This window comes from Myotis myotis, unplaced genomic scaffold, assembly GCF_014108235.1.
Source record: "Myotis myotis isolate mMyoMyo1 unplaced genomic scaffold, mMyoMyo1.p scaffold_m19_p_6, whole genome shotgun sequence".
In the NCBI taxonomy this organism is placed as follows: Eukaryota; Metazoa; Chordata; class Mammalia; order Chiroptera; family Vespertilionidae; genus Myotis; species Myotis myotis.
The window spans coordinates 49,882,761-49,910,014 of NW_023416368.1; the positions used below are offsets into that span (position 1 = coordinate 49,882,761).

General features: G+C 44.2%; 1 protein-coding gene across 6 annotated transcripts in view; it reads right to left on the minus strand.

Annotated features, from left to right (window-relative positions):
• The window catches only part of TBC1D9 (TBC1 domain family member 9), an 87,869-nt gene that overhangs the window by 25,743 nt on the left and 34,872 nt on the right, over nt 1-27,254 (minus strand). For 5 of the 6 annotated variants that reach the window (XR_004968132.1, XR_004968131.1, XM_036312485.1 and 2 more), the window contains exons 2-7: nt 26,004-26,114; nt 14,760-14,878; nt 9,337-9,565; nt 8,644-8,905; nt 6,512-6,719; nt 891-1,097 (exon numbers count right to left, since the gene is read on the minus strand). Coding sequence is in view for 4 of the 6 variants with exons in the window: in XM_036312485.1 (XP_036168378.1) it covers nt 891-1,097; nt 6,512-6,719; nt 8,644-8,905; nt 9,337-9,565; nt 14,760-14,878; nt 26,004-26,114 (1,136 nt within the window). In the remaining 2 variants the exon portion in view is untranslated. The remainder of the gene's footprint in view (nt 1-890; nt 1,098-6,511; nt 6,720-8,643; nt 8,906-9,336; nt 9,566-14,759; nt 14,879-26,003; nt 26,115-27,254) is intronic. The other variant, XM_036312484.1, reaches the window with a different exon arrangement.

The following is a 27,254-nucleotide window of genomic DNA, read 5'->3' on the forward strand; positions in this document are numbered from 1 at the left end:
AGTCGCAGAGAGGAACGAGACACTTAAGGTTTGGGCAGCAGCCCTTCAGTGTCCTCTACAGATAACAAAAGCCATGCCACGGTTCAAGAAGTTTCTTGCTTTGTGAAGAAAGAGAAGAAAGGCAGCAAGCCAGCATTTCGGTGCATGGGCTATAGGCTTTAGAACGTTAATCCTCAAAAATAGGTTTTCCCTGTATTTCGGCTGTATTTTTGCAACAAACTGATTGGCCATTTATCTCTTGGATTAGCATGTGTGCAAAGCGTGCTGTGGTTGCATCATCTGCTTATGGGATGGCCTCCCTCCCCTCCTCTCCAGTTTCTGGTGTCTCCAAAATTCCCACAAAAGCTTGGGGCAGGTGACAGGGGCAGAGAGGTTACTTGTGAGCTCATCACCTTTACAATATGTTTTAGCTGCCAGTAACTCACACTGTTACTTGAGCGAGTGACATATTTTTATGGGCTCCAGATTCCCTGGATATTGGTCCAGGTGTAATTCAAGAAAGACACAATATATATCTAATCATAATAAAATCAAATCATCATAATGATGTTGTATTTCAGGTTTGAGACTTCATTTAGTGACCTCTGTACCATTCCCAACAATGTCACTACATGGACCAGAGTCACTTGCTGTGTAACCAGGACAAACGACTTCATCATTCTTCAACCATAAAATAAGAGGATGAGGTGAGCTATCTATAAGGTTCTGCCCAGCATTATGGTCCCAAATACAAACGCCATGAGATTTAAATGAGATACTGCTCTGGGCATCAGGGTAGGTGGTGTGTCTTAGCACAGCTGCCAAGCTCAAAGGTCAATCAAAACAGGCAAGCAGGTGAACACGCCAGACAAACAGGACAAACCAAAACACCCCAGGTGTCTTCCACAGACCTCATCGTCCGAGCTGTTGTAGCTCCCTGCAAACTCTTTGTCCGAGTATATTCTGGAGGTCGTCTGCTGCAGGAAGTCAGAGATCCTCTGCACCAGAAAGTCTCTGTCTTTCAAGTTGGCAAACAGGAAGGTCATCCTGTTCCTGGTGCTGATGGACAGAGGACTGGGGAGGACGCTGGAGCTGTCCGCCTTTTCTACAATCGTCACCTGAAAAGAAACAGGAGACAAAGAGCATGACTTCGCAGGGAGTCCCCAACGGCAGCCCCTGAGCAGCACTAAAGAAGGGTCACGGCACTCTTACGTCCTAGAGCAGTGATGGCGAACCTATGACACGCGTGTCAGAGGTGACACGCGAACTCATTTTTTTGGTTGATTTTTCTTTGTTAAATGGCATTTAAATATATAAAATAAATATCAAAAATGTAAGTCTTCGTTTTACTATGGTTGCCAATATCAAAAAATGTCTATATGTGAGACGGCACCAGAGTTAAGTTAGGGTTTTTCAAAATGCTGACACGCCGAGCTCAGAAGGTCCGCCATCACTGCCCTATAGGAACCATGCTTGTTGTATTGGGGCAAATTCAGATTCTCTGACTCTGTTCCAACCCAATCAAACAGCAAATCAGGCTGGAGCTCATACCAGAAGTTAGAACCATCTTGCTGTTTTTTTCTAAACTGTTTCTTCTCGGCTGAGGGTGAATTTACGCCCCAGGAGACACTGGGCAACCTCTGGAGGCGTTTCTGGTTGTCACAGTGGAGGGTCCGGCTGGCATCTGGTAGGTAGAGGCCATTTGTCTCTCGGATTAGCACATGCAGAGCATTTATGCTGCCAGACATGCTACAGTGCACAGGACGGCCTGCCCCCAACACAGTCCAGCCCAGGGCGCTCACAGTGCCAAGGCTGAAAAACCCTGCGAAGGAATTCTCTGATTTTCATTAAAATTTCATGGAGCCATCAAGGAGAGGACTCCTAGCGGCTGCATTATGCATCTGAGACAGAAAACAGTCCCGCTGCCGGTTCCTTTCACCACGCTCCCTGTTGGGGTGGTTTTCAGAACACAGGCAATCCTTCAGCCGGCTCCCTCGGCCTCCGGCTTTGCAGGCTTCACTCAACTCTGAACAGACATGATGTAAACGGCTTAACTGCAGCCCCATCTGCACTAGGGGACGGTGTGATGGGGGGGGGGGGGGACGGGGGGAGGACAGAAAGGAGATATCTGTTTTAGCTCTGAGCTGAAGACATACATTTGGTGGTTTATAATAGGATTTTCATCAACTGGAAATTAGAATAAGCATATTAGAACGTTTTCTCTTTAGCACGTTAGGAAAAAAACCTCAAGGCAAGCCCTAGATCAGTGGTTCTCAACCTTGTCTGATTTCTGGGCCTCATCCTCCGGAAATTCTGTTTCTTTGTTACTCATGTTGTGGCCCCACCCCATAACAAAGAAACAGAATTTCTGGAGGAGGAGGCCCAGAAATCAGGATTTTAAAAAGATTCCCAGGTGATTCTAATGTGCAGCCACGGTTGAGAACCACTGCCCTAATGGCTCAATTGCAGTGATGCTGACTATACAATTAAAGCTCCCCTACCCCTCTTCACTCTACTTGCAAGCAGTTTAGACAGGTCCAACTTTAACCTCTTCATCAGCTTTTTCACGTGAAATACACTTTCCTTCAAAGCAGCACTTTAAACTTTTCTCTTCCTTCAAGGCTAAAAAACCTACTGGCGCTGCCTAAAAGGCTCACAGCCCAAGTGCAAAGTGGCCATGACCAGACGGGGATCCGTCAAGGGACCAACTGCAGGACCCGACGTCTACGTCAGGTTCCATAAGCACACGGTAAGGTATACGTATTCCAAAGGAATCCTCTGTGGTTCCTAGAGCTGCACATAAAAACGTTCTCTTTCCTGAAAGCAAGGAGGCTAGAGAAGCAGGAAAAACCCTCCTCATCATGAACAGGATTCTCCCATGGCACTTAGGGAAAAAGTTAAAGAATGCCTGTTTTTAAAAGACCTATAAAAGCTCACAATAAATTTATTTCTGGGCACCAGGTGTCAGAATTAAGTGACAGATGCCAAGGGAATTAAAGGTTCAAGCTCTGTACCTAACACCCAGAGAGCCATGTGGATCTTGATCAAGTCCAGGAGGAAAGTCCTTTATCTGGCTTGGATCATGAATACAGAAGCAACCAGCAGCCCCCACATAAAACCTATGAATGCTCGCGCAACATGGGTTACAAAATACTGTCATCAAATGAATTCTAATAGGTTTGTATCCTGTGAGCTTTGTGCCTCCAGGAAAGGGTACTGGCTACCTTCGAGTTTCCTACAATTTACTGAAACACATTTTCATTACCTTGGGTTATAAAGTAGACTGGAACTTAATCAAATCTCAGAGTTCAATATGGAACATTCACAGGAAAATTTATGACTAAAAGGAGGGGGGGCCTTCATCTGGAATCTCTCTCTAATGAGGAATCTGATCAGTTCACTTTATCCTCTGGCTTTGCTGCCTCAGAAGTTTCTTCAAAATCTACAGCAAGGTGCCCTAACCAGTTTTGCTCGGTGGTTACAGCATCAGCCTACGGATTGAAGTGTCATGGGTTCGATTCTGGTCAAGGGCACGTACCTTTGCTGCAGGCTCCATTCCTGGCCCCATGCATGCAGGAGGCAACCAATCAATGTGTCTCTCTCACATTGATTTTCTCTCTCTCTGTCTCTCCCTCCCTTCCATTCTGAAATTCAATGGAAAAAATATCCTTGGGTGAGGATTAACAACAAAAAATCTACAGCAACCTAATTCTGTGTAATCACTGACCATCTGTTGCTCAGGTGTACCTTAAGTCTAGATGTGGAATATACGTTAATAATCTCCAGTCAATTCCTAGTCTAGCTAATGCGAATATGTCCATTCCAAACAGGACTGAACGTTCCCATGGAGGCCCTTGCTAATCCGTCAGCTTAACTCAGTTCCTAAAGGTACAAAGTCCACGGAGAGACCACTCTCTACTCAGACAGATTCCGGAAAGAGGGTGGGGACGTGGGGGCCCCACCCCTCAGCTTTGTCATTATCGTTACCAGAAGGTAATAAAAATTACATTAAGTCCTTTGCTTCTTCCATTAGTGAGGGTTAGGGCTCCACTGTTAATATCTCTCCGCGTTTCCCCGGGTTAAGGGAAGGGCACTGCCATTTCACTGAGCTGCATTCCTCCAACCCAAACAGGCTTTATTTCTACATGCTGCCTCCACTGCTGTCCCTGCTCCGATTCACCCCGAAATACGGCTGAGCTACCTCTGCCCTACGACCTGTTCGGAAACGAGCGAGGGGAAGACGGGCTGAGAATATCAGTCTCCATTCTCCCAACTCCCCTGGCTCTCATTATTGTATTGTAATCGCACTAACATGTAAACAGAGCTGGCTGGACCCAAAGCCTTGGCAGATTCTGAACAGGAGAGAGTAGATGCCCCAGCAGCGCCTCAGCCCTTCTCTGCTCACTTCCCTATGGTTCAGAGAATGGTGCCTCGCTCAGATTCACAAACGGCACCGCCATGGTACATTCTTAATCCCAAAATGGCTTGCCCTGGCCACTTCAGGTCGCTCTGCTTTCCTACGCTCAGGCAGTACTTGATGAAGAAAATCAGTTAGGAACAGTTTATTGGCAAAGAAGGTAAATTGGCTGGGAAAGCTTTAAAATCCATTTCAGAATCAAATGTAAATACTGTTGAATTACCCATCTCGGAACTCACCACCAACAAAGTATCTTGGCCTCAGAAGGTATCATGATACCAGTTAGCTCATCCTGTAAGAACTAGATGTGCCAACTGCCTGCCATTTTCCATTCTTTTCAGTCCACCAATTCAGCTTCCAGGACTTTATAATTTAGGGAAAATGATACATACGATTGGGAGAAAACTAAAAATAATGCAAAGGTCCAATCATAGGTAACTGAATATATAGACTATATATCCACTGAATGAAATAATATGCAGTCATTAAAAATTATATCGCAAAAGAATATTTAGTGATACAGGGAAACGTTTAAGAAAAATACTCGCTGTTAAAAGAAATAAGCAAAAAATAAAAATTCTCTTTGTTTTTTAACTGAATGACATCACTGATATATACACAACAAAGTAGAGAAGAAACCTGGAGAACAGTTCAGTGGAATGTTCACAGTGATTGTCTTTGAGTGGTGGGATGAATTTTGTTTTTTTCCTATTTGTCTATACTTCTACATATTTTCTGTAATGGCGGTGCATTATTCTCAAGAAACGAAGGCAGGGGGAAACGAATCCTCGACTACAGGGTATCTTAACAAAGGGCTCATTTTAATAACCAACGCTTCTAACCACCTTCACTTCTAGAACAGGGCCAGGGGAGGTTGCAAGTTTCCAGGTGAGAAACTGCAGGACTGCCAACCCTTGATGCCCTAACCCGGAGCTCCTTGTCAAGCCCAAACCTCAAGCCAGGCTTCCACAGGAGCACCCTGTGCAGACACAACAGAACCCGCCTACACCCACATACAATACGACTGCTTCTTCGTCTTGATTGTACATGAGAACCAGCCTGGGGCTTGATTACAATGCAGACTCTAGAACTCGCAGAGATTCAGACTGGGCAGATCTGGGCTGGGCTCAGCCCTGGCGCTTCCAGTGCAGGGAATCCGAGGGTCAGATCTGAACACTTGGCTTTTGGATTCACAACCGAGGCCGTGTCCTTCAGACGAAGCTGCCCTCAGGCTGTGAGCTAGGTGGAATAACTACATTTTCCAGTTTCTGTATCTAATGCTTTGATATCTTGGGGCCTTGCAGACCCTGGTAGGACCACCCTTCCAGAGTTCCAGAGACTCACCTGGAACAGGCCTTGCCTCTGCAAGCCAACCCATCCAGAGCCCCATAGCCCAACCACCTCCTCTATTCAGCTCTCACTCATGCTCGCTGTTCACCTGCCCTCATAGCCCTGGGGCCAGATACCAGATAACTAGGAACAGCGCCTACACCCCAGAATCCATTGAGATTATTCAAAACAACCTGCTTACCCTGCCTCTTCTGTTTCTTCCCTTGGAGACCACAATAAAGACTCCGACACACAGTCTCCCCTGCTCCCTTTGCCTGCCTGGTGCTTAGCCAAGTGGCCCCCATGGTCCCTCCCAGTGGGATCTGTGAGTCTAAATCTACCTATCTTTCTTTTTTTTATTTTTATTGCACTTTTATTTATTCATTGTTATTGACTATATTGGGGTAACACTGGTTAATAAAATCATATAGGTTTCAGGTATACATTTCTATAATACATCATCTGCATACTGTTGTGTGTGTTCACCACTCCAAAGATACAATCTATCTTTCAATGGCAGTCACCTCCTGACCCGTGGGCCTCACCAAACCTGAATAAGAATGAGATCTCCATGTAAAACACACTAGGCTGCCATTGGAAGAACTCTTTCAGGTCCCACAGTCACTCAGATCAATGGCAACACATGAAAGGGTGGCAGGTGCCACCAAAGAATTATGAACATTCACTTATGGTTAAAAGCCAGCCAACTTCTGGTAAATATATTCCTGGTTCACACAGAAAAGTATCACAACTGAAACTTAGAAATCCATTTCACCTGAGGCTTACCTCCCGCAGTGGGATAATGAGGCTACACAAGTTTTCCTCCTTGCTGGTAAAGCAGATGTAATTTGTGGACACAAACATTTGCCCCAAAATGTGCATTTTGTTAAATGGGGTCCAGAGGGTGCAGTCTGTGTGGCCGTCTAATTTCTCATCTTTGGGCAGCCGGAAAAGTGCACGGTACCTCTCACTCTTGGCCCTGGCATCAAGATCGCTGGAAAGCAATAATAATAACTCACATCACGCAAAAGAAATGTTTCAATACCTTCTAAATCAGCGGTTCTCAACCTGTGGGTCGCGACCCCTTTGGGGGGTCAAACGACCCTTTCACAGGGGTCGCCTAAGACCATCGGAAAACACATACATAATTACATATTGGTTTTGTGATTAATCACTATGCTTTAATTATGTTCAATTTGTAACAATGAAATTGGGGGTCACCACAACAGGAGGAGCTGTATTAAAGGGTCGCGGCATTAGGAAGGTTGCGAACCACTGCTCTAAATGATGCAGCCACGGAGGGTGCCCAGCCCACCTGTCCCCTCCTCGATCTTGCTGGACTTATCCCTACCTTCTTGGCTTACTACTGGCACTAATGGCAACCTATGACCCAAAGCCATAATGAAATTATCTTAATATAGTTAGATCCCTTCTGTAGTCATTTTATAATCAATATCTGAAAATGTTCAAGAGTCTTAGGAAACTGGGCCTGCACAGGAAATTCATTCTTTTACTAAAGGAATACAATAATTTCTAAAGAGACTGTTGCATTTACACGTATCCAGAGCCACTTGAGGGGGAGGGGGGAATCTTTTAAGAAAGACCTAACAAGGATGCAAACGAACCTCTTACTAGTAAGTCTGCTGATCTCACTGCCACCCTCCATAGGCAATAAAATGGCCTGAAATACAGGAATAACCCACCTCATGGACAACTAGTTTCCACAGTCTCAGCTGGGTCCTCTGACTACAATCTTTTCCCCTGACTTTCTTCTTCCTGTTCTTCATATAGCTTGTTGAAACCTCTCCCCTCAAGCTCTACCCGACCTTAGCCTCTTGAAGCTAGGTAGGAGCGCTCTTCCTCCATCTCCAAAATTACCTCCACCCCCATTAGTCTTACTTCCTTTCCCTGTCACTAAAGGAGAGGTCTCAGCACACATATTAAAGTTATTGTTTTCTTATACATTTATCTCTGTTCCTCCTGTCCCTGCACCTACAATCCTACACTCCTGCCTGCACCTACCTTCATCCAAACACTCTTCCCTTCTTAACCTGTATTCAAATCTTCTACATTCTAAAGAGAGCAATGCCCCTCCTTTACCAATGATTTTTTTTAAAAGCAGTATATTCTTGCCTAATTCCCTTTCCTTCCTTTCATTTGCTATTTAAACCACTGCAGTAACCCCATTCATCCTCCACCACTCTGTCGAAACATGACTCAAGTCACCAAAGACACTCATTGTGGTGACATCTGTCAGGTTCCAACTACCAGCTGTAAGCCAGGGACTTCCAATTCCATATGTTACAGGTCCAATCCCCAACTAGATGTCCTGCAGGCAACTTGCTGGACAGGATCAGACTGAGCTCTCACATCCCTGCACATCTCATCCCTCTCATTCCCCACCTCAGTGTAGGGCAGTTCCATGCCTACAGTCACACTACAGAGCGTCGTTTCCCTCACTCTCTCTCTAGCTCTGCTCCCATATCCAGACGTCCAGGCTTCTCAGCAGCCTCTCCTCCCGTGCCCTGCCACCTTCCAGACATGGGATAGACTTCCTTCTCTCTGCGCTTTTCCCTCTGCTGGGAACAGCCACCTGATTGAATCTGCAGGGGCAGCTTCCACTACCACTGAGTCCCCAGCTCCTCGCAGTCTCCACTGAGAGGCCTTTCCTACCCTCTGCCCATCTTCCCACGTGTGTGCCCACGGGGCCAGGAGAGCTCCGCCAGGTTGTGCTGGAGCTGGCCACCTCTGCCTCACTTCCTGCTCTGGGAGTGCTGCAGGCAGCCTTTTCCACTTTGGTATCTCCACCCAGAAAAGCGTCCGGAACCCTTGAGTTGTTCAGAAAATATCACATTTCATGAACAAATGGATGGGTTTCTTGGTTCCAAAGTCTGTAAGACTCCGTCTCTGGCACCTACCGTTTGAGAGCGGACACTTTTTTAGGAGACTTCTTTTTCAGCTTGGGCAGGGATTGATCTTGCTCGAATCCCTCGTTGTCTAAGAGCTGCCTCATGGCTATGTTGGCGAGCTGCACCATTAACTTGAAGGTCTCGTTGATGTTGAGAAACACGGAGAAGAAATGCTCACTGGACCGTGTGCTCACTTTGATCACGTCGGGCAGAAACAGCGTGGCGCGCTTCTCCAGCTGAGTGATGTCCACCCAGCGGATCACCAGCTTGGCTGAGCACAGGGAGCAAGGCTGGGTCAGCACCCGCTCCTTCAACCCCTGAGACACTGCACCCTCACACCCCAACTCCCGGTGCCCTGAATTCCTTTGCATCTGTGTGTCCACATCTATTATTGTCTGGTTTGTTAGTTGTAAGAGACAAATGCAAACCACATAAATTCCGAGTTCATAATTATTGTCAATTTAAGTCCATGTCTACTAAATTAATTATGCCTTTGGTGGGTCTTTATTACTTAACAGACACATTTTTTTTAACAAATATTGAACTGAAAATAATTCACTTTTTAAATAGTTAAAAGGCAATGCCAACCGAGTCATAACTATAGATTTATTTTTGGTATTTACTTTGGTATGTGGTTTATGAGTTCAGGGCAAACCTCAGTAGAATTTCCTAAGCTTCCCTCTGAAATCCTAGACAACTTACCTTCCCTTCCCATAAGAAAAGAATAAAAGCAAAGGTGGTTAATACTGAGGTACATCCAACCCTGACGGGGGACCTTCCCCTTCCAGTAGCTGCAGGAGTAATAGTTGACGAGTTTCTCTTCCTCGGGCATCCCAAACAGCCTGTGGAATTTCACAATGGCCTCTTTAAACTTCTCTGTGTCATCGTCTTCCTTCACATCATTGATTTTGTTATACTCTGCAATGATGCCCTAGGTAGGGATGAAACCAAAGCACACAGCGGTATTACCATGAATAGAGCTGCTGTTTTCTGTACACTGTACATATTGGAAAGGAAAAAAACAACAATTTCTAAGACTACATTTTTTAATTGATAAATTTTTTTCAAAGGTAACCCCAAAATTCTAAGCCAATTAACAAGTAGTATTTGTGTACAAAAATACCTTCAAAATAACAATATAGATTGTATTATCTGTTTATTTCTGCTAATCGTTTTTCTTAATTTCTTTCAGGTGTATTTATTTTTGGTGCTAATCATTTTGTTAATAAGTTTACTTAGAATAAAACCCATAATTTTATTTTATAAAAGAGGAAATGTAAAGATTTTGATAGTTCTACTGATCTTCCTAGCTGATCATGATAGTTATGCCAAAGGTCAATTTCTGCCTTTCTCAAAAATCAACAAAAATTCATCATGATTGGACAAGGAAGGAAAGATAGACCAGAAGGCATGTCACTAACTGACACGTGGCCACAAACCCACTGTCTCAGGGCCATGAGTAGTATTAGGGAACTTAGAGAAAAGGAGCAAGCAGCCATTTAAACAGAAAAGGGGTGAATATAAGAATAAAAATTAGGTCAGTTGGACAGAAAATGAAATATTTGCATAGCAAGTGACTGGCTAAATCAGCCGTGGGCAAACTACGGCCCGTTTGAAATGAAACTAAAAAAAAAAAAAAAAAAAGACCGTACCCTTTTACGTAATGATGTTTACTTTGAATTTATATTAGTTCACACAAACACTCCATCCATGCTTTTGTTCCGGCCCTCCGGTCCAGTTTAAGAACCCATTGTGGCCCTCGAGTCAAAAAGTTTGCCCACCCCTGGGCTAAATCTACTGTCTAATCATTTTAGTAGCTTGAGAGGCCATTTTATTGTTATCCAATTCCTCCATAATTCCCTGTAAACTGGCTTCTACATATATCTGTTGGTAAAGAAAAATAATGCTCCCTCGAATTCCACTTTGTAACATCAAATCCCTCTAACCTCATCTTCATCTTCTCTGATCAAGGTACCACTGGATAGCATGAGCTTTCAAGCATGAAAGTTCTGGGTTCAGATCCCAGCAATATCTGTGTGAAGTCGGGCAACCTCTTGGGTTCTCCTTGATGTGACTGAACCCTCCATATTCGAAGAACAGAAAATTGCAAATGACTCATACATGGAATTCCTGCCTTTGGGCTCTTATGCTTCCAGTACAGCCTAGATGCTCTCTACAAATTTATCTTCCTAACACTTATTTTGACTACAGAATTCTTAGTATAAGAATCCTGACTGGTTCCCAACTGCTACTAGCCGAAATCCAAAATTCTAGACCATTCACATTTTCGATCCACTATTGGGCTCTTACCTAAAGTGAGAATACGGAAGGGAGTGAGGTATAACAAACCAAATGATACCCATATGTTTTGAGTGGAAAAGATTAAGTTCAGATCTTTGCTATCCAAAGATCTACTACCAATCCCCAACTAGATGTCCTGCAGTCTCCACTGAGGAAAGAGAATACTCATTTAAAGTTTAAAAAAGAAAATGTTTTCAAATGAGAAGATTTATGCGGCTATAGCACTGAGGAACATCACTCTGACACGTTCTGGGTCTAATACACTCATACAAACAGACCGTGCCTTGCCAACTAGTTTCAACTAGTGAGGATAATACTCCCCATGAAGCTACATTCCCAAATCTCCCACCTTTAGGAACAGAGAGGGTCTACAATGCAGAATCTCTTCCTGGTATGCTGTAGTTTTTCAGCCAGGTTGACCAGATGATGGAACAAAAGGATAGAATATTTCCTTCCTGTATGTTCTACAGTTTCTACGTAATATGAAATAGGTCACCTGGCTCTAGGCAACAGCTCCACATAACTTTGGAAAATTACTATAATCCAAATGAACAAGGGACATTGATGGGTAATTCACACAAAAAAGAAAATGAGCTAAGCAAACATGAAAAAGTGTTCAACCTCCTAATCAAAGATAGAAAATTAAAACAGTAAAACACCAACTTTGACCTGCTCAGTTTGAAAAACTATATAAACAACTATTATAATACTGAAAGTAAGCAGTGGTGTAATCATATAGGTATTCTAATATACTGACAATATCTACTAAGGTCCATTAAAAATGTTAAACTGCTTACCCCATTAACCAACGTTTTGTAGTCCATCCCAAAGGAAAAAGCAAAAGCTATCGGAAAAATTATATGAACAAAAGTGTTCAGGGTATTACTGTTTGTGCCAGCCCCCCACTAATCTAGAAGCCAAGGAGACATCTAAAGAGAGAGATGATAAAGTGAATTAAGGAACAATATTAGTTATTAAAATAACTAAAATTTATATAATAATATGTGGTTTATAGTACTAGTCAAAGAAAAAAGACATGATACAAAATTAAATGTATAGTAAGACTACTATTATGATAAAATGCTTATTAGAAATCTAGAAAGAAATACACAAAATATTTCCTATGGTGTTTGACTTATGTTTGGCTCTATAGTTAATTATTACATTCAGAACTTATAAAAGTTAATTAAATCTCAAACAAATAAATTTGTTGGTTCTCTTAATTATTAGACAATTTGTGAAAGCTTAAACATTCATTTACACATGAATGACGTTCTTTCACACATAATTGCAGTAATAGCAATTCCTTCCTCATAATTGGTTTCAGGGATATTAAATCCTACATTTTTGATGTAATGAAAATTGTGAAAGGCATAACTACTGGACATAATTAGCCTTTATTTTGTTTTGTTTCTCCTGCTACCGTCACTTCTAATCTTCTGTGTCTTGCTACAGCTCTTTATCTGTACCTATTTCCCACCGACAATGACATGAAAAGGTAACTGAGCACCTCAGTGGCTCCTGGAGAGAAGATGCCTCTGTCCCTGGGTTTCCCACATGAGTAGGCTGCCCCTTCCACCCTGCCCCTCCTGCATGATCAAATTAGGGATCCTCAGACTCTCCCCACTTCCATTACTCCCCAGAAATTCAGATACATGACTTAGAAACAAAATAAAGATGTTATAAAATCTGGTTGTTGGCCACGGTTTGGCCCAGTGGATAGAGCGTCGGCCTGCGGACTGAAGGGTTCTGGGTTCGATTCTGATCAAGGGCACATTCCTGGGTTGCAGGCTCTATCCCCAGTAGGAGGCATGCAGAAGGCAGCCAATCGATGATTCTCTCTCATCACTGATGTTTCTATCTCTCCCTTCCTCTCTGAAATCAATAAAAATATATTTTTTAAAAAAGAAAAAAAATCTTTTTAATCAATAAAAACTCTCAATTAATCTAGAATAACTTCTTTTTCTAGTCTGGAGTCTGCCATCTCCTCCTAGCTTCACAAGGACCATCTGCAGTATCTCCCCTTCTCTCACGTTTATTTTCTTCCCTACTCTTCTAATCTCTTTAATAAGGACGGAGAAGAGACACATTATCAATCTCGAGCAGTGATTAAATGCTCACTTTGAGGGGTGGGCGGGGAGCGAGGAAGAGGTTAATATTATTGTATGTGCTTTTGTTCTCCTCGGTCCTCACTAATTTTTTTGTGGTGCAATTCAATTTTAGTTCTCTCTTCAAAAACATTAGATTCTAAAGAACTTTCTAATAATTAAGAGAACCATTTGTATGTTTATCCTTCTTTTCCAGAGTATAAAATCACTATGTGTTCATGCAAAGAAGAAGACATACAATAAAAATAGGCCATTCTGTGGGAATTTAATGAGAAACACAGTCAAATCAGTTCCTGGAAATCCTCCTTAACCTGGGTACAAAGAAAGCGGTTTTAATTGTGATTAAAACTCCAGATGTTGCAACAGAAAAAACTGCTAATTTTGACTAAATAAAGGTTAAAGTTTGCATGGCAAAAACTATCATGAGCAAAGTCAAAAGATAAATGACAAACAGAGAAAATATATACAACATACAACATCGATAAAAGGCTAATAACCTTTATGTAAAAAGGACTTTTAAAAATTAAAGAAAAATAAGACCAAAAGCCTCATAGAGAAATAGGTCAAAGACAGAAGAAGCAGACAGTCTACAAACAGTGATATAAAAATGGCCCTTCAACATATGAAGATATTCAATTTCACTCATAAATGAGATAAGTACAAATTAAAACAACACTAAAATATTTCTCTCCCATCAGACTGGCAAACACTGAGCAGCCTGAGAGTCCACCCTGTTGGCGAAGCCGCATGGAAGCAGACACTCCCATTGTTACGGTGGGAATGAAAGATGGAGGGGATTTAGCAACATGCAGCAAAGACACACACATTCACCACGTGACCTGGCAATCCCACTTCTACTAGTTTATCTTAAAGATACATCCACAACAATATGAAAATATACATATGTACATAGGTGTGTAGCATTGTTTATAGTTGCAAAATATTAGAAAATGCTTAAATGTCCAAGCATAGGAGTGTGGCAGAATTGTCCATAGTGCACACACACACAATATGCAGCTTCAAAAAAACAAAGAACTAAATGCAACATGGGATCCTGGATTGGGCTGTAAAAGAAAAAAGGACATGAATGGAAAGACTATAAAATCCAAATAAAATCTGTAGTTTAGTTAACAACATCATGTTGGTGCTAATTTCAGTATTGGTAAATGTATCATGGTTACAGATGATGTTAACGCTTGGGGAAGCTGAGCATAGGGGTCTATGGGAATTCACTGCTCTATCTTTGCAGCTCTTCTGTAAGCCTAAAAATAATTTCAGCCCAACTGATGTGGCTTAATGGTTGAGTGTCAACCATGAAAACGGCCACAGTTTGATTCCCGGCAAGGAAACATGCCTGGGTTCGGGCTCCATCCCCAATACAGGGTGTGCAGGAGGCAGTTGATCAATGATGCTCTCTCATCACTGATGTGTCTATCTCTTGCTCCTTCTCCCTTCCTCTCTCTGAAATCAATAAAAACATTTAAAAAAATTTCAAAAGAGAAAACTATTTAAATTAAAAACAACAACATGTGGACAACTTCTATGTCACACAGGAGTTAAGTGGAAAAGGGAAATGCAAAGGAACATGTCCATGGAGCCTCATGTGTGAAATTAAAGAGAAAGAGGAAAAATACATATTCCTGCCTATTTTTACAACTTTCGGTTTTACATAATTTCCAATTTAAAAGTTTAACAACAAAACAAAACATCCCCTACCTGTATTTTTCCTCTCACAAAAGTGGTGATGTCATTCTCATTTTCAAAGATGGACAGTGTCTGCAGCAGATTCTGCTCTAGCCATTCCCAATGTTCAGTGATTTCCTTCCTGGAACCACCTGTATGAATGTAAAAATTATAACAATAATAAGTGCCAGAATTCCAAAGATACCTAAAAGCCAGGATGTCTTCAATATTTGATGCCACTGAAGGAGACTATTGTGCCAACAACTCTGTCTTGAAATGATTTCTCTCCTCCAGAGAAACACAGAAGCAGGTGAAAACCCACGAGTAAGGACCATAAGTCTTCACTTAATGTTGGCAATAGGTTCTGCGACTTTAAGTGAAATGACATACAATGAAACCAGTTTTATCAGAGGCTAATTGACATAAACAACTGAGTTCCTACACATTCCCATCAGTGTTATAACAATACTAGAGGCCTGGTGCACGAATCCGTGTACGCGTGGGGTCCCTCTGGGTGGCCTGCAGAGATTGGGCTGAAACCCACAGTCGAATGCTGCCTGCAGCTCGTACCTGCCGTTCCCGCTCATCCCAGCCCCACTGTGCCCGCCGCAGGCTCCCGGCCAATCACTCCCGATAGGGAGAGGCTCGCACTGCCCCAGCAGTGCTCACCAGCCATGAGCCCTGCATCTGGCACCCTCCCAAGGGGAGTGGCCTGCGGGATCGGGCTGAAACTGGCTCTCCAACATCCCCTGAGGGGTCCTGGATTGCGAGAGGGCACAGGCCAGGCTAAGGGACCCCACCAGTGCACAATCCGGCCGGGGAGGGACCGAGGGAGGGCTCCAGGGCGTGTCCGGCCCGTCTTGCTCAGTCCCGATCAGCCAGACCCCAGCAGAAAGCTAACCTACCAGTTGGAGCACCTGCCCCCTGGTGGTCAGTGCACATCATAGTGACTGGCTGACTGTCTGCCCTCTGGTGGTCAGTACACGTCATAGCGAACGGTTGAGCAGCCTTAGCATATCATTAGCATATTATGCTTTGATTTGTTGTTCGGTTGTTCTGCTGTTCATTCTATTTGCATATTACCCTTTTATTACATAGGATTACTCAAGGAGTGACTGTATTGTGTTCTGGTCAAGTCTGATGGGGTGAGCCCAGAAACTTTCAGGTGACCTTCAGATCGGAAGGCAGCAACACACCCCACATTCACTTTTGCGGATGGGGAGTTTAGCCCTTCCCTCCGCTGTTCTTCCTCCTAGAACCTGCACCTCACAGGGTAACACTGATCTTGTTAGGATACTAGGTTGCAATAGTTAAGTCGCAGCAATGTGAGGGCTTTGGTATGATGCCAGGGGAGATCTGATGTAACCACCTCCTACAATGGGCAAAAAATGATCCTCACTTCAATATTGAATGAGATGTAAAAATGGCCTATCGCTAGGGAATAGCAGCCTGGATCTCATGAGCTCACGTGCACCCTTGCCTTGTAATATAATGGATGAGGTCATCCTCACAGCTGCCGACCAAGTCACTGCACTTGGGCCAGCAATAAGAAACATTAAGTCAACTCGCCTGGCAACCCCCAGACTGAAACAACCCTAGCCTTGTAGCATTTGTCACCAGCACTGCTCTCTGCTCACAACTGCTGGCATCATCATAAGCAACAGAACACAAAGATCTCATCTTGAAATGTCAGGACACAAAGAAGTCCTAGCTTTTTAACCGTTGCCCGACTAATACACATTCAGCAGGAATCGCCCTGGTCCCAGAACCACTGTGTCTGGATTGCAAGTGTACATGTAACTGAAGAAGGCATGCCTAGAACAACTCTTGTGTAACTATAACAAGCTTATTACATAACTCTGCTTATAACCTCTGATGGGTCATAACACTATGCTTACAATACTGTTATTAACTCACCCTAATGCCTTGGCAGGACCAGACCAAAATGGCTTTACAGCCACTTTGAGAAAGTAAAGGCCCAGGTAACTGATCCAACTGTGGCAGTAAGAATCAGCGGGTGGTGTCCTTATTTTACTTAAGTGCCAACGTCCTCCCCTAGCCTGAAGGAGAGAATGCGAAGGGCTTTCTTTCTGCTGGGCAATCAGACTAGAAACACTAAAAGCCATATATCTATCTATCTATCTATCTATCTATCTATCTATGCTTTGACTCCGCATACCTTCTTCTATAAATGGATCCTGAGGTGATAATTAAGGAATGGGAAATATTTTTTTCAGAGGATGTTCATTAAAGCTGTTCAAAATGCAGTTAACATTAGTGGAAAACCCCTACATTTCCAACAATAGCATATCATTTAGTTAAATTATGTTAGATACACAATAAAATATTATATACCTATTGAAATTGACATTATAGAAATATATTATTGGCATGGAAAATTTATACACATATATGGATCCACATATACCCATATATATGTTCAGGGTGAGGCAAAAGTAGACTTATAGTGGTTTATATGGAAAATAATAGAATAATTGATAAGTAATAATACAAGAATAAACTGTTCCATGTACTCACAACTGTAAACCTACTTTTGCCCCAGCCTGTATGTATAGACACATTTTATATAATCTAGCGGCCCGGTGCACAAAATTCATGCAAGGGCGGGGGTGGGGTGGGGGGGGGTGGTGTCCCTCAACCCAGCCGGCACCCTCTCCAATCTGGGACATTCTTCTCACAATCCAGGACTGCTGGCTCCCAACCGCTCACCTGCCTGCCTGCCCCTAACTGCTTCTGCCTGCCAGCCTGATCACCCCCTAACCACTCCCCTGCCAGCCTGATCGACACCTAACTGCTCCCCTGCCGGCCCGATTGCCCCTAACTGCACTACCCTGCCGGCCTGGTCGCCCCTAACTGTCCTCCCCTGCAGGCCTGGTCGCTCCCAACTGCCCTCTCCTGCTGGCCCGGTCACCCCTAAATTCCCTCCCTTGCCAGCCCGGTCGGCCCTAACTGTCCTCCCCTGCCTGCCCGATTGCCCCTAACTTCCCTCCCCTGTCGGCCAGGTTTCCCCCAACTGCCCTCCCCTGCAGGCCTGGTCCTCCCCAACTGCCCTACCCTGCAGGCCATCTTGTGTGTTGGAGTGGCGGTCAATTTGCATATTACCCTTTTATTAGATAGGACTAGAGGCCTGGTGCGCGAATTCGTACACTAGTGGGGTCCCTCGGCCTGGTTGCGGGATCAGGCCAAAACCGGCTCTCTGACATCTCCCCTGGGGTCCCAGATTGCGAGAGGGCACAGGCCAGGCCAAGCGACCCCACTGGTGCACGATCGGGGCCGGAGAGGGACACAGGAGGTTGGCCAGCCGGGGAGGGACTGCGGGAGGGCTCCAGGGCAGTCCAACACCTCCTGCAGCTCCTACCTGCCGCTCCCACTCATCCCGGCCCCACTGTGCCTGCCGCAGGCTCCCGCCCAATCACTCACTCAGTCCCAATTGGCCGAACCCCAGCAGCAAGCTAACCTACTGATTGGAGCGTCTGCCCCCTTGTGGTCAGTGCACATCACAGCAAGCAGTTGAGGGGCCTTAGCATATCATTAGAATATTATGCTTTGATTGGTTGAATGGACGACCGGACACTTAGCATATTAGGCTTTTATTATATAGGATAAAGTCTGGAATGTGATTTGTGATGTGGTATTATTGTTTCTTAATTTTTTTTTCTTTTTTGCTTATCTATATTTTCTAAAACCTTTTTTTAAGCTGCTCTTTAAAGGATCCAAGACTAGTTCTTGAGTTCCACAGACCAAGAAAGGATTATCCAATACTGACCAACATGGAATGTGTCTCATGTGGAAGGCAACTAAATTACCTGACATTTTCTCTAGCTACTGTAGAGGAATAGCAGGAGCAGAACCAATTAGCAATCTTTAATTAAACTCTGGGCCTGACCAGCTGCTGAGTAAAAAAGAATGTTTAATCCTAAAAACCAGCATGGTGCTGCTTAAAAAGGACTGGCTGGAAGTGGGGTAATCCGAGGACTCAGTCTAAGCTCTGCACTACCTGGCTATGACTGGCAATATGAACTTCGGCGATTCACTTTGCTCTGGATCCTATTAAATTATGAGTGTTGAACAAGGTGGTGGCTAATGTCTTACAGTTCTGAAACGAATGACCATCTAGGCCAGCCATGGGCAAAAACTATGGCCCGCGGGCCGGATCCGGCCAGTTTGAAATGAATAAAACTAAAAAAAAAAAAAAAAAAAAAAAGACCGTACCCTTTTATGTAATGATGTTTACTTTGAATTTATATTAGTTCACACAAACACTCCATCCATGCTTTTGTTCCGGCCCTCCGGTCCAGTTTAAGATCCCATTGTGGCCCTCGAGTCAAAAAGTTTGCCCACCCCTGATCTAGGCCCAGAGGAGGTCCTGGGATGGTAAAGAAGAGGGAAACTAAATTAATGGGCAGCCAAGTCAAGGCACTGTTCAGGGCTGTGTTATCTATCAGTGAGGTGTCCATCAAACACCCTCATCCCATTTCCTATCAGGCCTGTTGGAAGGTCAGATGTATCCAGAGGGAACTGTCAACAGCTCCTTCTGTCCTTCTGTTTAGAACTCTCTTCCCCACCTTTCCCAGAGCACCTCTTTAGACAATGTCCTTGGAATGACCTGCATTTCTACATGTCCACATTTTCACTGAGGCTGTATAACACATCTTATTGTTAGAACCTCCTAGTCCTTCTAATGGGGACAGCCAAATGGGTTGCCTTTTACTTAGGTCCACTGAAGGCCAAAGAGGACAAAGGACTGGGCTCTCTCCTGTCTATGAGGCATCAATTCCAAAATACCAGCTACTGGGGCAAGACCAGCTGTGTGGCTCCCTGGTGAACCTAGTAGCCCAGGTGCAAAATCATCAGTCCACTGACTCTTGAGCGAGAGGCAGAATTGCCAGAGTATAACCAGCTCAACAAAGCAAGCTGGAAAAATTCCTATGGTACAGCTTCCTTTACATGCTTTATGGTGAAAAGTACCATTTACTGCACAAACCACTGAGCGAGAGTTGATGCCCATTGTCTTATCAACCAAAGACAATGTGGCTCCATTTGGGGTAGTAGTGAAAAGAAAGTCAATACACAGGAAGGATTTGGGCTCCCCTTCCCAATTAAAGGTCTCAATGCCAAGGAAATATTTTTTAAAAAAATCAATTTCTTCAAACTGACCTAGATACAGACTGTTAGAAGATGATAAAAAGAATAGGAAAATAATGTCTCACCAAATAATGTCTTGCACACACACCCCTCACTGCCACCCCCTTTCTGTGTGGTTCTCATTACCAAGGGCCAAGACCTTATTCTATTGCAGTAAGTTAGACTAGGTCCTCCTCCCACCCAGTCCCATGGGCTCAGGTCTAAGGAAAATCACATGACTAGGATTTACCACTAGACTGCTGCTCTTGCATAGAAAGTGCTCTAGGTGAAGACAATGGTTCTAGATGCTCCTTTAACCCAACTGACACCTCTGGAAGGTTCACAAGCCGTGGCATAGAACAAGGTTTTGGAATCCTCTGTATTCTGCATCTACAGGGCAGTGAATTAGACTCACCCACTTCTTTGCTGAAGCTTCTCTTACAACAATGATTCATGAAATTCAAGAAAATAAAGCTCCCAAGAGACTGTCGCACCAACATTAAAATTACAAACCGAAAGGTCAGCACATCAAAGAGATCTTTAAGATACAGCTTCTGCTCTTAAAATCTTCTCATGAAAGGGAGCCAGCAATTTGGGCGGAAACAGAAATCGATAAGAAAGAACAACTAATGGGTGAATGGGACTTTCACAATGGTTGTCACTTCCGCGGAGTCTGCCCCAGGAAATTCTGGAGCTGTGTCTATGGGCGATCAATAGACACAGAAGCTAAACCTGTTCTATTATGCGCTCATGCAGTTGTGACAGACAGTACTTACTGGGAAACACGAAAGTACATCTCTCTGTGGCATAAATCATGCCATCAGCATCTACTGCCTGGTAGTGCTCCTTAGCCTCGGCTTGGCAAATCATTCAGGAATAACTCTGGCTCTTCCCCCACAGGGGCATTCAGAGGGTCGGCTTCATGGAACGGCAAAGTCCCAGAAACAGACTGAGGAGTAGTAATGCCAGGTGTCAGAGGGAACATGGTCAGGGCTGAGGGGACAAGAGAAGAGAAGTCGCAGTCCATGTCTATTATCTAGGAAGGCCAGAGCTGAGAATACCTGGGAGAGATGAGAGGGGATCCAGGCTCCAGAGGACCTCAAAGCCTCCGGGCACAAGTGGAAGGCGTGTGAGAATGTGTCAAAGTGTCCTTTCCACACCCTCCATGAGTTGAGTGTGTTCGTGGCTCTGCCTGGTTTTTAATTTCCTTTATTTTTACTTCTTCACTTGCTGGCTACACTATGTTAACAGTATTCTAGATGGTTTGCCAAGTAAATGTGATACTTTCCCAACCAACTAGCACAGGTCACTTCCCCTTCTACAGTAGCTACTGAGGGTTTCACTTCGTACTGAATGAACCACCTCTGCCTGGGCTACAGGGTCTGTCTTCTTTGGGGTCCCAGCATCCCTCTGCCTGTACCCTTTATTCTCTCCCTCTCGCTCCAATCCCAATCCTTCACTCCTAGATGGTTTTCTCTATGCCCTGAACCCTGATACCATCCCTTCATTCACCAGAATGCACAATGACTGACATTCCACTGTTCTCAGGGGGCTGTTTGCATCTTAACCAGAGTGACTTTACAGGGATACAACTGTAATTTCAGGTACTGTGAAATCCTTGAGGGAGCATTACTAGGGCACTGGAGCCCTCCAGCAGCCTGACACCACACCCAGATAACTCCCCCTACCTATGGAGAAGGTCAGCCAAGATTCTTGGATTTAGCTGGGAGCCTCACAATCAAATGGTACTAAATGGTACTTGTTCCAACTGGACTATAATTTGAGTACTTACTCTTGTTCTTAAGAGCAGAGACCGGATCTAATTATCTTTATATCTTTACTAGAGGCCGGATGCATGAAATTCATGCAAGAGTAGGCCTTTCTCCCCCCAGCTGCTGGCACTGGCTTCCCTCTGGCACCTGGGACCCAGGCTTCCTTCTGGCCGCCAGCAGGTGCTCAGGAACCGGGCTTCCCCTTGCAGCCCCGGCTTCGTCTGGAAGGTCGTCTGGTTTAATTAGCGTCTTACGCTTTTATTATTATAGATATCCCAGCATAGCACTTCTTATCAACCAGAGATCAATTTATTCATTTTTATTTTTTTTATTTTTTTTAAATTAAATCTTTATTGTTCAGATTATTACATTTGTTCCTCTTTTTTCCCCCCATAACTACCCTCCTCCCAGTTCCCGCCCCACCCTCCGCCCTCACTCCCCACCCACTGTCCTCATCCATAGGTGCACAATTTTTTGTCCAGTCTCTTCCCGCATTTCCCACACCCCTTTCCCCCCCAAGAATAGTCAGTCCATTCCCTTTCTATGTCCCTGATTCTATTATGATCACCAAATTATTTATTCACTTGATTCTTAGATTCACTTGTTGATAGATGCATGTTTGTTGTTCATAATTTGGATCTTTACCTTTTTCTTCTTCCTCTTCTTAAAGGATACCTTTCAGCATTTCATATAATACTGGTTTGGTGGTGATGAACTCCTTTAGCTTTTCCTTATCTGTGAAGCTCTTTATCTGACCTTTAGTTCTGAATGATAGCTTTGCTGGATAAAGTAATCTTGGTTGTAGGTTCTTGGTATTCATCACTTTGAATATTTCTTGCCATTCCCTTCTGGCCTGCAAAGTTTCTGTTGAGAAATCAGCAGACAGTCGTATGGGTATTCCCTTGTAGGTAACTGAGTTTCTTTCTCTTGCTGCTTTTAAGATTCTCTCTTTGTCTTTTGCTCTTGGCATTTTAATGATGATGTGTCTTGGTGCGGTCCTCTTTGGATTCCTTTTGTTTGGGGTTCTCTGCGCTTCCTGGACCTGTAAGTCTATTTCTTTCACCAGGTGGGGGAAGTTTTCTTTCATTATTTCTTCAAATAGGTTTTCAATATCTTGCTCTCTCTCATCTTCTGGCACCCCTATAATTCTGATGTTGGTATGCTTGAAGCTGTCCCAGAGGCTCCTTACACTATCTTCGTATTTTCGGATTCTTTTTTCATTTTGCTTTTCTGGTTGGGTGTTTTTTGCTTCTTCGCATTTCAAATCTTTGCCTTGATTCTTGCGCTCCTCTGGTCTGCTGTTGGGAGTCTGTATAGTATTCGTTATTTCAGTGTATGCTTAATTTCTAGTTGGTTCTTTATCATAACATCGAGGGTCTCATTAGTTTTCTTGAGGATCTCACTACATTAATCGGCGGCTTCTAGACAGTTCTTAAGAGACCTTAAAAGTGTGGTTCTGAACTCAATATCCTCCATTGACAGTTTTGTCCTGTTTCTTTGTCTCCGCATTTTTTATGCTTTCTTGGTACACCCCTAGTGGTCTTTGTGCGCAGTCTTGTTGTAGTTAAGCCTTGATTGTTGTCGGCAATAGTGGGGGTGATTTGATCTCCAGGCTAACTGGCTATGAGAGTCCGCTGTGTCTGCAGTGGGAGAGCTTCTGTGCTGGATCTCTAGGGCGGTGCTAATCTAGCATTTGCCTGAGGCTATCCGGCAAATGGCTCTGCGCAGGGCTTGGGCAGGGCGAGTCCCAGGGCATCTACAGGGCGGGCGAGCGAGCAGTTACGGCTGCTCTCAGTTCCGTCCCTAGGGGCTCTGCCTCACAGAGTCCCAGCAACCGCTGCAAACCTTGGAGAGAAAGCTGCCTTTGAGTTCCGACCAAAGCCAGACAGTCCCGCTTCTCCCGTTTGAGCCTGGGTCCCTACAGACTCGCCCAGATCTAGAGCTCAGAGTCTGAAACTCCCTCCCGATTGAAAACAACAACTGCGCCCTCCGCTGCCAGCCCACTCGCGCGCACTCTGCACCTGAGTATTTCACTTCAGCTCTGCACCTCCTCTGAGTCTGGGTATGATATTCTCTTTCCTCCTAGTTGTAGAATTTCCACTCAGCCAGCCTTCCTGTGGTTCTGGATGATGTCCGTTCCGTCTTTAGTTGTTTTTTGAAGTGGTTGTTCCAGGCAGGAATCTCTGGCGTTTACCTATGCCGCCATCTTGGTTTCTCCCATTTTTATTTTTATTTATTTATTATTAAATCTTTATTACTGAACGTATTACATATGCCCCTCCTTTTCCCCCACTGACCCCTACTAGCCTGCTCCCACCCCAACCCCAGGCCTTCACCACCCTATTGTCTGTGCCCATAAGCAGAAATCAATTTAAAAACTGAATAAAGTCAACTAAAAGAGCTCCCAATGGCCAAAGCAGAAATGATTGGAGCAACAAAATAAAGTAATATTAGAATCCCCCAAAGAATAGACTCTCCATGATTCCATGTTGATAAAAATAGTTGCATAAATTAATATTCCTCACTCTTTAAGTGTGGGCTGTGCACAGTGACTTCCTTCCAAAGAGGACAGAATGGAAGAAAAAAACTAACCTGAAAGTGGGGAAACCTAAAACAACAACACTACTTCAGTCATAAATCAAGTCTATAGTTTGTACCTTGCTTAGCATAAAGTGATGAAAATATCACTGTATCTGTGATTATATTCACGAAAATCCATCCCCCCAGCATAAGCATAGAAAAACATCAAATTCCATTGAAATAACGTTCTACAATATTGTAGAACAATATCCTTCAAAACTGGCAGGATTATAAAAAAATAAGGAAAGTGTAAAAAAACTTCCTCAGCCAAGGGGAGCCTAAAGAGATATGACAACTAAATATAAAGTAGTATACTGATGGGCTCCTGGAACAGAAAAGGATATTAGGTGAAAACTAAGGAAATCTAAATAAACTATGGACTTTATTTGTCATAGTGAATCGATATTGGTTCATTAATTGGAACAAATGTTCCATAGTCAGCTGTTAATAATAGGGGAAGCTATGTATGTGGAAGGTATATGGGAGTTCTCCAAACTATCTGTTGGACTTTTCTAAAATCTAAAACTGTTCTAAAAAAATACAATCCATTAATAAGTTTTTAAAATGAAGTAAAGACAAAAGAAAGAAAAGGAGTGTTCAGTACCCTTCTTTTCCTATGGTTATTTGAAAAGCCACATGCAAACAAAGAATTAAAACAAGCTTGGCCACTTTCGATTGGATGTTCTTGTGAGAGATCCAATAGCATAATTGTTTATCGACATTTTAAGCATAGCACATTATTGCAGATTATCAACAGGAGAAATAAAGAATCCTTACTCAGTAGGAAATCCTGTGCTAGGATATATAAGCACTAGAGGCCTGGTGCACGACATTCGTGCACTGGGAGTAGGGAGGGGGTCCCTCAGCCTGGCCTGCACCCTCTTGCAGCCCGGGAGCCCTCGCTCCTTACCACTCGGCTCACTGCTCCTTAGCACTGCGGCGCAGGCAGGAGAGACTCCCGCTACTGCTGTGCTCGCCAGCCATGAACCAGCTTCTGCACTCCCCCTGTGGGAGCGCACTGACCACCAGGGGGCAGCTCCTGCACTGAGCGTCTGCCCCCTGGTGGTCAGTGCACATCATAACAACCAGCCCTTCTGCCCTTTGGTCGATTTGCATATTAGGCTTTTATTATACAGGACCACTGTGCCCCCCCAAATATTCTTTCATTTCCCAGCTTCCACGGAAGTTAGCTTGGGGCCATGTGACTGGTTCTAGCCCAGCCGTGGGCAAACTACGGCCCGCGGGCCGGATCCGGCCCGTTTGAAATGAATAAAACAAACAAACAAAAAGACCGTACCCTTTTATGTAATGATGTTTACTTTGAATTTATATTAGTTCACACGAACACTCCATCCATGCTTTTGTTCCGGCCCTCCCGTCTAGTTTAAGAACCCATTGTGGCCCTCGAGTCAAAAAGTTTGCCCACCACTGTTCTAGCCAATGGAGTTACAAAGCAGTGACACTTCTGGGCCAAGGAAGTTAAATGCAGATGTATCTCCACCTACTTGAGCCTTGTAGGTTGACATTGGAGGCTTTGTGCCCCAGAGGGTGTCATTACAGATGGTGGAAGCCTCAGGATCCAAACAAGATTTCACGAGAGTGAGAAGGAAACCTTTCTGGTGTTAAGCCATTGAGATTTGGGGGCTCATCTGTTGAAATGGCTACGGTTACCTACCCTAAAACACCAAGTGATTGCATTCCACAAATTAAAGTTCCTTCCCTCCTGACAGGGCATTGTTAATCATAATGTTTCTTCAAATTTCCAAATACTGCTACTTACCACAGGCGATGGTCCAATAGACCAAAGAGTCTGGGGTCTGATACAGGATTCGGTAGGGAGCCACCCGGGCACTGGAGTCCAACACGACATCAAGGGTACCCACCAGGAGGCCTAAGGGCAGGAAAGAGGGAGAAATGTGTAAGGGTGTCCTCGGTGCATTCCAATTCCAGGGGCAATTGTGGGAATTTTAATTTGACTGTTAACTGAGGTTGCATGATCACTAAGGGTGCCTTTGGGATGGAACTGATGGTGCTCAAGGTTGGCAGGGCGAGGCTGAAGGCCCCGCCTCCCCTGGTTGGCCACCGTGGGAAATGAACAGCACAGTGGAGAGCACCAAGCTCAGGGCCTGCCCCTAGAAGGCTTTTCATAAAGTTCTGCTGAATCTGAGCCACACGTTTTTCTGAAATTGTCACCACCAGTGTCCTCTTGAGGGTTGGTTCTGACCATAGAATTAACACCTTGACATACATAATACCACTGCAATTCACTTCCTTCTGCTGGCAGTCTGGGGCCATGGAAAGAGCGTTGGATGAGTCAACTGGTGTTCAGAAGAGCTCAGTTCCGGCTCTGACTCCATTACCACCAGTTCTGTGGTGTGGACGGGCCTTTTAGCTTCTCGCTGCTTTGACTGCCTCAGTTGTAAAGTGACCGCAATAGCACTTGCCTTCCTGAACCAGGGTTATTAATCAAGAAGCCTAACAGAGGTTAACATGGGGAAGTCCTACAGTTGTCCTTGGTCTTTGTCCAAGGACAGGAATCCATTTAGGTTTACTCCAAACCACAGTGACCAGTAGCTGACCGGAACACACCAGGAAAAACAAACTTTGCCTGAAGTGGAAGCTAATTCACTGGTTTGCTCTGGACTGTATGAAGTACATTAAAAATAAAATCCTTAGAGCCTGCGGAAGTTTCCAAGATTTCCACATAATGCCACACATACATGCATTTCTGTTTCTCTACTGTGACTCAGATTTGCTGCAAAGACCTCTAATTACTTTTCAATTATCTGCAGGTGGGAAAGTATATTAATAGGAAAAGCAGGAGAGTGCCAGCCAAACTGAACTCCCTACTGTGTTGATTAGAAATAGTCCTAGCTGCTTTGGCTCAGTGAGTAGAGCATCAGCCTGTGGACTGAAGGGTCCCAGGTTCGATTCTGGCCAAGGGCACATGCCCGGGTAGCGGGCTCGATCCCCAGTGTGGAATGTGCAGGAGGCAGCTAATCAATGATTCTCTCTCATCATTGCTGTTACT